This window comes from Vanellus vanellus (assembly GCF_965231255.1).
Source record: "Vanellus vanellus genome assembly, chromosome: Z".
NCBI classification, from domain to species: Eukaryota; Metazoa; Chordata; class Aves; order Charadriiformes; family Charadriidae; genus Vanellus; species Vanellus vanellus.
In genome coordinates, this window is record NC_138908.1 from 30681918 (window position 1) to 30697341 (window position 15424).

General features: G+C 35.8%; 1 protein-coding gene across 1 annotated transcript in view; it reads right to left on the reverse strand.

Annotated features, from left to right (window-relative positions):
* Positions 1 to 15424, reverse strand: part of ADAMTS19 (ADAM metallopeptidase with thrombospondin type 1 motif 19) — a gene marked incomplete at both ends in the record, with an annotated part of 149614 nt that overhangs the window by 62931 nt on the left and 71259 nt on the right. Inside the window, one exon of the mRNA XM_082497411.1 lies at positions 9198 to 9303. Within this exon, the coding sequence (XP_082353537.1) occupies positions 9198 to 9303 (106 nt within the window). The remainder of the gene's footprint in view (positions 1 to 9197; positions 9304 to 15424) is intronic.

The following is a 15424-nucleotide window of genomic DNA, read 5'->3' on the forward strand; positions in this document are numbered from 1 at the left end:
CTTTTCTACCACTTCAACACTTCTACCACCATACTTCAAGAAGCTGGATCTAGACATAGCATGGTGTCATGGTCCTTTGACTTAAGTATATAAATAATTTAAAGCTTTGATGTGTCAGATGTATTTAGCATCATAACATGAAGATACATAAGGTCCCTTGCTGACGATTTTTACAGAGCATATAATACAGGAAAAGTATTCACCTCTGGCAAATACGATACCCATGTCACATCCTGCAAACTGCAGCATTTCAAGATAAACAATTATGTCTATGGTATATGACTTTAATCTTACGCCAAGGAAAAACACTGACATGTCTTCAAATTGAAGAAAATATGTAATCAGGAAAAACACTTTGAGCTAGCAGGTACTCAGTGAATGGACCAAAAAAAAAAAAAGTCTCTTTATTAACAAAAAACTATTATGATCTTCTGACAACTTTTTCACAGCTATTTTAAATGTATCAGACTGTCAATTAAGCCTATACGTCCTGTTGTTCTGTTACTAACTGTTCAGTTTACAAATGCTATTCTAAGGAAAATTAACTATAAATAGATCCTGGAACATTCTAGTCTGGCAGAAAAGGAAGCCTTGGTACCTTGCTGGAGAAAAAGTTGACTAATCCTCTAAATTTCAAGTACAAAATTACTATACATTTTTAAATTACTAAAAAATCTGATGCAGTGCTTCTTCACTGTTTCAGTGCTTCATCTCTTCCTGAGCTGCTTCTTTCTTCAGCTGTTTTGTTAACAGCAAAAGGCTAATGAGGCTTGATTTCTGCTAGGTATTGTTGTGATGTGTTTGCATAAAATAAGATTTTCTTGAGCCTCTTGTCTTGGAATTGGACTAAGCAAAACTATTTTTTTATGGTTTTGAATCACCATGTAAATTTTGCGAGCAAGAGTAAATGGAAATGAAAATTATATAATATCATACTTTTCTGTCATCTCTAATTGCAAGTGTATTTTTTTGGACAATTTCCAGACCACTGGGAAGTTTGGTATGATATGCCCATCTGCCCAATGAGATCCTAACTTTATGACCGTGGAACACAGATGCCTACTTTGATATGTAAAGCAAACATTTTTGAACAGACAGGACAGAAAATGTTACCACAGATAGCAAAAGAATACAAAAAATAATATAAAAATATGTCTGGGTTTTATGCAGCTATCAACAAACGGCAGGGAAGTACAGCCATTTCTTTGTAAATCTCTCAATGACACAAATATGTGTATGGGAAAGATAATCTCTTATAGTTTGTTGTGCACGTATTTTTAAAATCATTACAAAGCTCAATTTTGCAAACTGCGGCTGTGCTTTTCAAACTGTATTGCTCAAAGTTAGTTTCCTCTGTCTACACTGCAGCTGACAGGCAACAATTTGAAGGAAAGCTCATTAATGGTGAAAATCAGTCAAAACAGTTAAAGCTCAACATCTCTCTGACAGTCAGGCTGTTTCTGTATCCAACCACCTGAATCTATGGATAGTTCTATACCTACAGATAGATTAATATCTGTATTTAAGTACCTAAACTCGTACTGAGAAACCCAGCTTTGGACCGTCAGCCAAAAAGGACAGAAAAACTAAGGAAACAAGCAATGGGATGAAATGACAAGAGCCTGCACAGCTGCGAGGAGGCACTACGCCTGCACCTTCTGTCCTGTAGTCCCTGTAGTCCACAGATTTATGGGAGAGAGAAAGAAGCCACTAGATTATTTGGGGATGGGTTACTGGCATGGTCCCCAGTAACACCACAGTACTGCAGTAGCTTCTTTCTTACGCAGTAGCCTCTGCCTTGGGAATGCCTGAAACTGCAGGACCCCAACATAATCTGAGTCGGAATGCAGGGAAGCAAGAGCTCTGAGACAAAGGGATCCCAGAGAGATTTTATGGCCATTACTGAATAAAGGCTTACCTAATTAATCTGCAAAAGGAGTAACTATCCTAACATGTCACCTCAATATACTCTTGGTTAAATGACATCTTTTAAGTCAGTAATTCATCAACAAATCAGAGATCGCTAAATATATGACATTACGGTATATATTATGCACATCTACTTTAAGAGAAATGCTGTGAACAGCATATAAGAGATAGGTATATTCGGAGATTCGTCTATATTTCCTAGAAATTCATTCACTTACTGTTGATGCTCATAACTATGATTTTCTCACATTTAAATGTTCCACTGCTTGGAATGATAGGGCTCCAAAATTTTGTTAGCCTGAATACAAATTATACTAACAATGACAAAAAGCATCCAAAATTTTAAGAGGTTGTGTTTGAATCAGAAGGTGTATGTCATTCTGTACAGGAATTACAGACAGACACAGAGGAACAATTTCACATCAAGGAAAGGGGAGATAGAAAAGCATAACATGAAATAAGAAGGTCCCAACCAACAGCAAAGTTGGTATTTTAAAGCCAAAACAAAGGAAAAGACTTCGTGGGTGCCAAGAAATGAATTTCTCAGTCTCCTAGATCAACAAATTTATAAATCCTACTGGCTTTTAACTTACTAATTAGTAAATAGTAATTTATAAGTCATCATTAGTGAAAAGAATCCCCCAAAATGAAAGCAGAGGCTTGAAAGTTACAATATTTTAGAAGAGAAGGCCTGAAATTGGAAAAAAGAAAAGGATAATTCATTATTAAAATAAAAGATCATCATGTTGAACCTTGTAGTTTCATACTTTACTCTCACTTGAATTCAAGCCTCAGTAGCGGATTGCGGGACAAAGTTGGGAAACATACTCTATTAATGAAGGCAGTTGCAAAGGAACTGCACTTCTACTGAAACATTTCTGCAATTGAGGAACCTCAAAAGACCACCTCATACAGCATGAACTCCTTAGTACTTTCACTCGTTTTTGTTTCAAAACTATTCTTCAACTTACCACACCTGCATGTATTTCTGCAGAAAATAGGTTTTCAACTTCAACAATTGCTTACCTCATAATTCCATACTGTGGTCCACTGTCCTGAGATCATATATTATTTAATTTATGGTTCATTTCTTAATCAACTGGAATGTTCTGAGCTTTCAGAAAAATTAATTTGGCTGCCTTCTCAGAGCAGAAAATTGCACTACAGCTAGAAAGTATCTTTCTTCCTTTGTGGTAAAACAGCAAAAAAAAAGTGTCACTTTTTTACTTTCCAATTTACTCTAAAAGAAAAAACTTATCCCACAATCTGGAATATAAAATAAATGTAATTAAATAATTATCCATATAAGAACAATACAATCTGTTGCATGGCTAGAAATCAACTATCTCATGGAAGAAGAGAAAGGTCCTATGGAAGCAGCTAATTTCAGCAGTGTGATTCAAATAATGAATTGTTCATCTAAATTCTCTTTTCAGGAATGAAAAATGTATTCTGTTAATACAGATACTGAGAATCACAATCCTAATATAGATAAGTTTCCCTGTTTGGGAAAACAAAAGAAAGCAATGCTTATCATAAATTAGTAGGAATTACAAACTCTGCCTTTGTAGTCTGTCCCAGAATAGGCGAAGGCACATGGAAGGGGAGGGATTCTTTCATCGTTCATAAGAAAAGCTGCTGTTGCCAACCAAGTCAACAGAAAGTTGTCTTTTTTTTCTTTTTTTTTTTTTTTCCTCCAAAAGAATCCCCAAATCCCTCTCCTGGTGAAGCTAACCTTCGAGCAAGTTGCTGGACTAAGAGGCAAGAGACTTAAAATTCTTGGTATACCCCACAGATAGGTAATTTGTAAAGAGAAAAACAGTCTCATTCTCCTTTAAAACCTCTCTACACTTCTTTTTCAAGATAGAAAAGTAATTAAAATGTAAACAGTGGGTGGTCTGTATGCATATCCACCCAGGTATCAAGTAAGGCTTCATTCTTTCTCTTCCAGCCGAATGACTAGGTACCAAAATAAATGATAATCAAATACTTTGACTTAACATCTGAGACAAAATGCCATGTATCAAATGCCTCAATTTAGTGATCCTTACTAATATGAATCCTACTGTGCACAGTTTTATAAATGGAAGTGACCACTACTGCTTCTGAAGTTTCTCATTATACTTGTGTAATAAGATGTAAGGATGTTTTCTATCAAACCCAATAGCTTTGTTTTCCATGTGCTAATCTTGTTCCTTGTTAAACACAAATTCAATTGTCAGATTCTACTTTAACCTTATACATATCAAGATAGGTCTTTTTAGAGTTACTTTAATGCACATTAGTAACTCATTCACAAAGACTGGTAGACAGCTGCTTTTATTACTCTTGTTGATTTTATTGCGTTCTGTTATCATATTTTGGATTGTGATAACAAAAATGCATGGAGTAACTGTTGCTCCATGAGCATTTCCTGATCTCCCATTTAAAACTCTCTTCAAGTTCCACCGGATTTCATACCATTGTTTAATATCATCACAACAAATACATGTTGTTTGCTTATGACTTATTAAGTGGGTAATTAAAAAATTCCACAGACTTCCTGTTTGGAACTACAAAATACCTGGTAGAATATCCTGAATTTTAAAAATAGGTACATTTCATATTTCAGAAAACACCAGAAAAAGAATGCAGATGTGTATAAAATTGATTCTGAGATATTACACCAGTATATCTTTTACTCATTTAAAACAACTTTTAAAGTACACTTACAGCACATAATTATTAATTAATGTGGTTTGAGATACTGCAGTGTAAATCTATCCTTTATTTCTCCGTACATATGAAGGAGTCATATCCCACAGACTGCAATCATGTAAATAAAATAAAGATACAAGTGTTACTTGATAACCAAAATAATTACATTCTCTCTTGTCTTGTCTCAGTTCTCCACACAGAGACAATGAGCGTTCCCCTCTACTTGGCACTGGTGAGGCCCCACCTCAAACACCGTGTTCAGTTTTGGGCCCCTCACTACAAGAAAGACATCGAGATTCTGGATCATGTCCAAAGAAGAGCAGCAAAGCTGGTGAAGGGTGTAGAGCACAAGACTTATGAGGAGCAGCTGAGGGAGCTGGGGTTGTTTAGCCTGGAGAAAAGGAGGCCGAGGGGAGACCTTATCAGTCTCTACAACTACCTAAAAGGAGGTTGTAGCGAGGTGGGGGTCGGTCTCTTCTCCCAAGTAACAAGTGATAGAACAAGAGGAAATGGCCTCAAGTTGCATCAGGGGAGGTTTAGATTGCATATTAGGAAAAATTTCTTCAGTGAAAGGGTTGCAAAGCGTTGGAACAGGCTGCCCAGGGAAGTGGTTGAGCCACCAACCCTGGAGATATCTAAAGACATGTATATGTGGTGCTTAGGGACATGGTTTAGCGGTGGACTTGTCACTGCTAGGTTAACAGTTGGACTTGATAATCTTAAAGGTCTTTTCCAACCTAAACGATTCTATGATTCTATAATGCTTTTTAATTCATCGTTGTTTGTTTTTATTCTGTAATTAATATGACTTCATTATATAATTACCTAATTGCTCATCACATTTATTTTACTAAATAGGATTTTATTATCAAAACCAAATCCAAATGGCTCCTAATATTTCAAGATGGAGCTCAAAAAACAATTGTTGACTTACACCATTAATTCTCAATGTCATTGAAAGATCATCTGCTTTCAGATATATATGGCTAGAACAAAGACACTTCATATCGCAAAGTAAGGTGTAGTTTGCCATTGTATTTCATTGAGAATATTTCTGTTTTAATTGGAAAAACTAAGAAAACCACAATGCAACACTTAATAAACATCTATGTATCAGATGTATTCAATATAATTAATTGTAATTCTTCAGCTGCATTCATGTGCAAACAAACCTAGATTACATTGTAGTGGGCATACCCCATCCCCCGCAAAGTGCTCTAAACCCATAATTATGCAACTGATGTCAGTGACATTAGAGGTCTGCCAAATTGTTCTGAGTTTGCAAATGATCATGAGATTTTATCAGAGACAAAAGAATTCCAAGTATATAGATAATAGCATGGAGTTTTGTGTATAAAAACAAGCCTTCCAAAAGCAATCTGTTACCTTTTTCAAAGGTACTTTTATACTCATTGAAACAATGGTAATTGTGAATGTATTTGTTTCTTTATGTTCTCAGGCTGATCAATGAAAAGCTACAGTGCAAATCTACAATGTACTGCTTACATTTGGAGTCTATTTGAATGACAACTTGTAGGCAAGTAATTTGTTGTACAGAAGACAAAAAAATTAAGTTTTTTTTCTTCGTACTTTGAGAGGCAAAATCTTTGAGAAAGTTTTTGGCTTCTCCTATGCTGCTGAATAGGTCTCTCTACACAACAGCAAGAGCAACTAGAATGGTTACAGATACTGGACAAAAAAAAGAAGATAATAGTTAAGTGACTTCAAGATTCAGAAAGAGTTTGTGAAAATTTTCTAGAAAACATGAAGTGTTGAAAGAGGAAAAGATTTATGACTGGTCTAGATGTTGATCATTTAATCTCCGTTTCTGAGACAGTTAAGAATGAGCAAGACAAATGTCTCCGAGAAATACTCCAGTTACATTTGAATGTCTTGAGGTCCTTTGCAATGGGACCTTCATTCAAATGTTTGTCTTCAAATATTTTTATATTGCCTCTCCACAAAGGGTCAACTGCTTCTAGTGTGCTGCTTTGCAATCACCAGGGCTACACTGGCAGACACAGACAGTCATGCAGAGAAAACATGTCCCTGGAATATCACCTTACTCTCTTTGGGGTATGAACACCTTATTTCACATTGCAATGGTTAAGGACTGTGGCTCCATAATGAAGCAGGGATCAAGCTGAATGCCTCTGCTTGTTTTGCAGTGGAGGCTGCCCCTCATTTTTGAGTTTTTTTTTTGTAGCAGCTGTTTATATATCTCTGCCGACCTATTCTTTCACTTTTGTGGTAGTCTTCCTAATTTCTATGTGGCTTGTTACTAGCACTCATGAGGTTGATTTTCTGAAGAAATGTGTGGTTCAAATAATATCCTGTCCTTTACTATGAAACCAGATTTAGTTTATTCTTTATTTCCATTGGTTTTTTAATGTTTGTTATAGTACTTGTAGACAAATGTAAGAACATCTCTAAGGACATCCAAATGCCATTATTACTGTGGCTGGGATATCATCACGATTTGTTTTTCCAAATTTATCTGAATTAATATGGAGGGATTTGAAAGTTCTGAAATTTCACAGTATAACCTTTAACAAATTTTCCCAGGATTCATATATTAGCTATTTATTTTTTATGTCCCTGTAGGAAGATCATGCTAAATCCTTTCTCTTCCTCAGTACCACAGCAATGCAAAGCCGTGAAAATATTTCAAGTTGAGGACTGAATGCAACTAGGCTTATATAGAGCCTGGCCTGCGCAGCAGTCTTGTAAAAACAGCTAGGCCACAACAGTGAGCTTCCCTGTCTAACTTGTTCCGGATACTGTTTGGCATCCAGCAGCCCTTGGAATGTCAAAGATAGGCCTAACTTGTCTGCTTCAAGACAAAACCTTCTTTATAATATCTGTATCCCACATTGTCAAATTCGCTAGTGCAGAACCAACACATCGCCCGTAACTTTGCAAAAATGTTATACCTGCTTCCCATTTTCTACATCCAGGATTTTTTACATCACCGTTTCCCAGGAAGCATAAGGTGTCACATTTCTTGTTGATCAAGATGCCTCTTTGTTCGAACTCAGTAATTCTGCTGTCAAGCTTTTTTTCTCTAAATATGTTTTTATTGTGCAGGTCATAAAGCAGTAGTTGTATTTCTCTAAATCATCTGGTATTATCGTACCTGCCTCAAACAACTTTTTAAGTTACTCCATCAGTGAATTTATCTGCAGGTCATACTCAGTTATTGTTTCTTTCCCCTTATCCTTGGTTTACTGTCATAAGAACAAGTGTACAGAAAATCAATCTGCCTCTACCCATCCCCCTTCTAATATTAGCAAACACTACAGTGAAAAGAAAAAGAACAGCATGTGGCTACAAAATACAAACAATTTTTTCTTTTGAAGTCTTTCCTTTATCATAACTATCACTCAAACAGGCTGGCTCATATTAACCTGAGTGGCTTCTGCATTTATGAAAATCAAAAAAAAGAAAAAACAAAAAAGGCCAATGTCATGCAGCATCTCATATTCATGTCGTGCTTTCCCTCCAAGTTACATAATTGCTCTGAATTTGCTTCTTTTGCATTCAGAACAAATTTTAAACAGAAATATTTTAAGTTCCAAATCTTTCTTGTAATCAACTGCATGTTTTAACATTAGATGCTATGACCTCCATTCTCAGAGAGCTTTGACCAAATTTAAACCAAATTACTTTTAATTCAAAGTGTTTGTCCTAAGATACCTAACCTCAATGTTCAAAGGTTCAAAGGATTTAACAAAATACCCCTCTCTGTTGTCACTCAGAAGCTGCTATTCCTAAAATATATACACAAATATCTGGAGCAGACACTGCAGGTAAAAATTACAGACTAATAAACATCTCTATTTTTATTTTATTTTATTTTATTTTATTTTATTTTATTGTAAAATAAGAACTCCCTTATTTATTTTCTTTAACAAGTACTGAAGCCAAGAATCAAATACAACTTTCACTAACAAATTTGATTATTGCATTATGATAATTTTTCACTTTTACTTCAAAGTATTCCTCACGGAACGAGTAATAACATACAATCCAATTAGGAAGGATAGTTACCTTCACCTTCACTTTGTCATCCTTTCCTATTACGGCAGGAAAAAACAATATTAATGTTGCGATGACCGATGACCATTATACACTTTTTAATGGGATTTATCCTGAGAAAGCCAAATTAAATAAGGGCTCTTCCAACTCATGTTCTCATTAAAATGTTTGTTGGCAACAATAGTCAGAGCTGGATCTGATACACAATACCACAGTCCCAAAAGAAAAAAACATCTTGGGGCACCTGCTTTTCCTCTAGACAATGTCAGTCCTTCCAGCTAACCTAGTTATTGTGTAACTATAAAGATTCCTGTATTACTCCAAGTTGTAAACACTTTCTTAATTTACATAATATATACCAATACATGTCACTATTATTATTATTAACAAAACCATTGTTTTCCAAATGTTTCATCAAATTTAAAAGCCTTCCTAAAAGAAAAAAGGAAAAACTGAAGTACACAATCAAATTAATCAAACCATAGCAATATTACAAGCAAACAAATACTAGGGCTTGTTATCCACATACTTACTTGTGACCCATTTCATGGGCAATAGTAAAAGCGAGATTCAGACCATTGTCCTCTGCAATTATACATTTTCGTTTTTCACTGCACATTCCACTCAGATATGCTATACCTAGGAAACACAACCATCACATTCAATTATTTTTTGTTATAACTGTAAGTATTATGGCATTATTGACACCAAACAGGCCTGAAACCTTACTGTGGTCAGAGCCATCCAAATATATAAACAGGTATCTCGCAAAGATCTATTTACTCATAAGCCAGAATGACTGATTTTAGCACAAAATTCGATAAAAGATAACAAAGAAATCACAAACAGAGGTAATATTACCTGACAGTACTATTGCCCAATTACAGAGACTGCTATGTGCGGAAAATGTATTCTCTAAAAGCATCGCTAGGTACCTTAATAAGATGTGACAGAACACACACATGAATATCAATACTACCGTAAATGAAAGTAGATGTTTACAACAACAGGACAGAAATCTGAACAGGTATTTCCTCTGACAGAAGAACAGAATGCAAAGCACACATTATCACTGTTCAGCACTTACACAGTGTTCAGCATGTTAATGATTTTAAAAATGTGTAAAAGAGTCAGGTGTCACAGAACTAGAAGAATTCGTAGGAGGGTGCAGCCTGACAAACACATTAATTGTAGAGGCTATAATGCCTCTACTATATAATACCTAAGTTTTCAAAAAATATAAGCCTGAATGGTAGGCTTTTGAGTTCAAGTTCAGCTTCTAAAAAGTAGAATGTCTGTAATTGTAAAAGCTTGAGGAATATGCAGTTTAATTTGGGTAATGATAATTTTTTTTCAATCCACAAATACATTAGCGGGGACCTATTGTAGTCACTCGTTGTTTGCGATTTCAGAGTAAGCAATCAAAACATTGCTTCAAGTGTTTGGCCTTCTTCCCAGGAACATCCTTTCAGTGGAATGGTGCCCTCTGGATCAACACGTTGGCTGGATGTTTGTATGTAAAGGTCAAGTTTGAAATGTTTGACAGTGCTTGAAATTTAGTCATAATTAGCATTCTAAGTTAGCAAGATAAAAGCCATTCTTCTCACAATCCAAGTATTTGTCAGTCTCATCCACAACATGAAATTCAAGTAGTAACCCCATCACTAGTCTGGCAGTGTTGCTCTCAACAGTGATGGCTAAAAGTTTTTGGACACAAAACTCATGTGACAAAAAATGTTTTTCAGGACTGAACAAAACAATCACAAATTAGATTTGAATATGGCAGAATATTTCTTTCCAAAGAAAGGAGAAAACATGCAGCAGGGTAAAAGTAATTTGCGATACAAAAAAAAAGGCAAAACACTTTCAAAGCAAAAAACCAGAAATCCTTCAAAAGACACCTCATGTTAAATGTAGTTATAATTTATATTAACTCTATTGAAAATAAGAGAAGTAAGAAACACTTTGAAATGCAACATTCTATTTCAATTGTTATGCTCCAGTGGCTGAAACAAAAATAATTCTAAAACCATTTTGTGCCTTGTAGTTCCACAATTACATGCATTTTCTTTCAAGTTTTGCTGACCAAACTGAAAAAGATAGAGCTGCTTTTAATACTGTAGCTCTAAATAGCACAGCTGATAACAGTATCAGAAGAAAAAGACTTTAGTCAACATGAATGAATTTACAAAGTGCTAAAACAAAATAGAAAAATTACTTTTGCCATAGACAAAATCCAGTGCTCCATTTTGAATTGCTGTGGTTGTCCCTGTTACTATAATGCAAAATGTTCAGAAATACCTTCCTTACTGTGCTGGTTTTGGCTGGGATAGGGTTAATTTTCTTCATAGTAGCTGGTAAGGGGCTATGTTTTCAATTTGTGCTGGAAACAGTGTTGATAACACCGGGATGTTTTAGTTATTGCTGAGCAGTGCTTAAACAGAGTCAAGGCCTTTTCTGCTCCTCACACCACCCCACCAGTGAGCAGGCTGGAGGTAGGCAAGAAGTTAGGAGCGGACACAGCTGGGACAGATGACCCCAGCTGACCAAACGGCTATTTCAGACCACATGATGTCATGCTCAGCAATAAAAATATGGCGGGGGGGAGCGCTGCTGAGGGACTGGCTAGGCATCGGTCAGTTGGTGGTGAGCAACTGTTATCACTTGCATCACTTGTCTTTCTTGGGTTTTAGTTCTCTGTTATTTCCCCTTTCATTACAATATTATTACTACTACTGCTTATTCTACTATTATTGCAATATTTCAATTAGTAAACTGTTTTTATCTCAACCCACAAGTTTTCTCACTTTCGCCCTTCCAATTCTCTCCCTCCATTCTGACATTCTGATGGGGGGAGGGAGCGAGCAGCTGTGTGCTGCTTAGTTGCCTGCTGGGGCTAAACCACACCACTTACCGAAGATGGCTATCCTCAGTTGGATAAAAATTATTTGCTGGGATCTACAGAAAGAGAATTCCCAAACCTCCCTCTGCCTGTTGATGCTGAGTGATAACTGAAAACTGTCTGATGTTTTTGGTAGGGAAAATAAGTCCCCTGATCTTCTTTTGGCCTCTAAAATGGCAGGTTCAAGTACATTAGCAGTATCTTTCCATACAATAACATGAATACTATCAGTTGCTGTCTACTGTCCTACCTGCCCCCTGATTGACTCCCAAAGAGCTATGTACATTGCAAGTTTCATAACTATTCTGCAGAAGCAGCAGTCAGCAGTAGTAGGCATTTTCAACAATACTCAATATATATACTGTCACCAATACCATTTTTAGATCTGGCGTTCCTTGAAGGGAATTGATTATGTTTGACCTTTTAAAGTGTAACGTACGAAACATAAAACCGGCATTTCATTTAGATTAAATTAAATTTCTGATTCTACAAATGTCCAAAAGCATCAAATGCAATTAATGCTTTGTGACTTTCCCCCTATTAAACAAAGTCAACCTCATATGTGGAAGCCACATCCAACAGCAGCTACTGGATGTAAATCAGCCAACTACTAGTCGTGAATTAGTTTCATGTCTTGTCCTCGGTTATTAATTTCACATGTAGAGAAAAAGAAACTGACTTCAATAAGCAGCTGCTCTTGCTTAGTTGTCTCTGCATTAGGTAAGAGAAGGAATTTCTTCTTTAAATGTATGTATGTTCACTGCAGCTTCCTGTGGCTTATTAACACAGCTGGAACTGCTCCAAGGTTAAATCCACAAGAAAAGAAAAAAACAACGAACAATTGCTCCCTTGTTATGATTAAGGTATTCCTAGTGAACCCCACAGTCTCAACAAGCAGCTTCAAATTAAAACAGTTAGTATTTGAAAAGCGTTGTCTAGAAAGCAGTAACATTATCTCACTGACAATTTATGGAAGGATCCCGTTATTTCTCTGTGAAGAAAGCTGTGTTTTGAAACAAAAAAAGCACTGAATGAATACATGCCAAATGTAAAATATTCAAATTACTTCACTCTGTAGACAACTATTTCTCAAGTTAATTCAGAATAAAACACATGCAATATCAATTAAGAGAGGAAAGCTTTACCATTGTGCCCTAGAAGAACCACATAAGGGACTACGTTTTCTTACCAAACATGTAAATATCCAAATGAAATACATGCTGCTTCAGAGAAGCAGAACTTTGCCAAAGTGGTTTATTACGCAGTAGTAATGGTAGTACATTACTGCTACCCATAGAGATGGGTATTTCCTCCTACATAATACGATAAATTTTCTTTAAAATTTTCTGGTTTCTTAATGAACATGCTCATCACATCATCAAATCTTCCCTCATACTTGCTCAAAAATGTACTTGCTAATTTTAGATGCTCCTAAAAGATAAAGAGGCCCTTCCACATACCACCAGTTTAAGCCACTGATATCACCTGGATATCACCTCTACACATTCTTGAGCTATTTCACAGCACTTCTGTTTTGGGAACAGTATCGTTCTGCCCAACAGATATATTTTTTTTCCAGATTATAAGGCAATAATGACCATAAAAAACACAGAACAAAGCTCCTGTAACATATTGTTTGACTCCAGGGAAGAGGGATAGGGGATCATCCAGATATTCCTTCTTTCACTGATCAAGAGCCATCTACCTGAATTTCCAGTCTGTATGAAATCAACATTCCATAACAAACAAATACATATGTTTTCTTCCCAACCCTTGAAAACACAAGCTGAAAGAACTGAAAAGAGCATGTTTATATAGCACAGTTAAATAAAACCCCCCAACATTTCCATTTTAAAGCATTTTAAATGGAGTATGTTATATTCTCAGGAATCTAGGGATAGTATGCTCCCTGTTGTGCTATTTGTCTATCCGTAAAAATTGTGAAATTTTACCAAGATGAAAAACAGTAAATGAGAACAGATTCACAGCTCCTACTGCAGTCCCTGTCATCTAGGTACCATAATAAAGCACACTACTACTATTGAATGCACACTAGATATGATTACAAGAATATTGAATCTATTGATGAACTTAATGAACACTGGATCTATTCTTATTAAATTAGTATACAAACAACTGATGTTGCTTAAGTACATACTATGAATAAAAGTAATATTTATGTATGGAATTTTCTTCTAAAGTTTCTACACCAAGTTTCATAAAAAATAGTACAAATCACTGATGAAACATAGTTAAACCTGAAACGGATACAAAACACACAGAAAAACTCACGATGATTTGAATCACAAACTATCCTCAAAATATCTTTAGCCTTCAGAAGGCGTCACACAGCGATACGCTCCTGATAGCATGACCTTAGTTTGAATTATTGATGATGCACAAACCTAGCAAGCCACTCCAACAGAAACATAATCTAATGCCCAAGTACATCTGGCTTTTGATTTAAACATAAGTATTTTAAATTTGAACTGGCAAATCAATGGGTCTGTGATCATAAACGATCACACTTAGCTGGACTTGATTACTAATCTAACAAATGATTTTTTTTAGCAGGCCAGATGCTTTTCTTAAGAAGCAGGAGAAAAATGCTTTCCACAGAGCTGACACTTAAAAGTCTAATTAGCACAAGCTGCTCTGAAGAGAGTTCCAGACACTGAGGATTTCCAGGAAGAAAAAGTCTCGTCAGTAAATCAGCAGCCCTGAAACATGGGAGCAATCAAAACAGCACAGTTAACAAACTGGAATCTCAAATGCAAACAGAAAAGACTAGACATATATTTTATTTTATTTTTAAAGTGGCATATACAAACATTGGTGATAACTATACCTATACACGTGTTTATACAAACGTGTATATATACACATATATATACAAACGCATATACAAACTGATGCAAGATATAAGAAAAAACAATGGGATAAAACCAAATCAACTTCTGCCGCATTTTAAGGAAACATAACTCAAATTTTATTCACCTGTTTGGTTAGTTTATGATTTATGTACATCTTCGAAAAACTAATGCTTCCAGAAAAATACTTTATCAATAAGTATGTGATTTTATGTTTCAGAACAGACTGTTAAGCTTACTCTTCTCCATTTAAACAAACTACTGCACTTGAACCCTTAGAGCAGGGAAAAAAGTCTAAAAATGGGGAAGGTGTATCAATGTATGTCATACACACATGGACAAATTCTGAATGTGTGATTGTACAGGTTTAGGTCTTTAGCTCTTGCACCCTGTGAACAGTCCACAGATGTCTAATACGTTATTATAGGGATGGGATGGCAGAACTGCTGGAAGGCACTAATTTTCTTCCAAAACGCAGCTCACATAGAAAACAGTTCTCTCAAGATGAATACACAGATGAGACAGTAAGTGAATTTTCCCCACTGTCCACTCCTGTCCTTTGCGGACAAGTGCCATAGGGATCCCTTGAGCTAAAGACTGCATCCATACTGTCAACTTTAACAGCCACCAAAGCATTTATTCTCCAAATTTGGCTATTCCTTCTTAACCAGTTTCAGGGTTTGGGTCTATAACATGGCTCTATCCATCTATTCAAAGCCATCTATGACTTCCTTAGATCTCTATTAGCTATCTAAATGGTAAATTGAGAAGCTCAAGCACGTTTAGCAACCCCTCAAGCAGAAGCAAACCACACTTTTTGACATCTGTCAAAACTGTCTGTTATCATTTCTCTGATCTCACACATATAAGCTAAAGGCATTTTTTTTTTTTCTTAATATTCATTACTTTCTATTTGGCAATACTTTACTTCATCTGCTCTTTCACTGCCTTTTCAGTACCATGAACATCTATAATTCTTCTCGTCAGA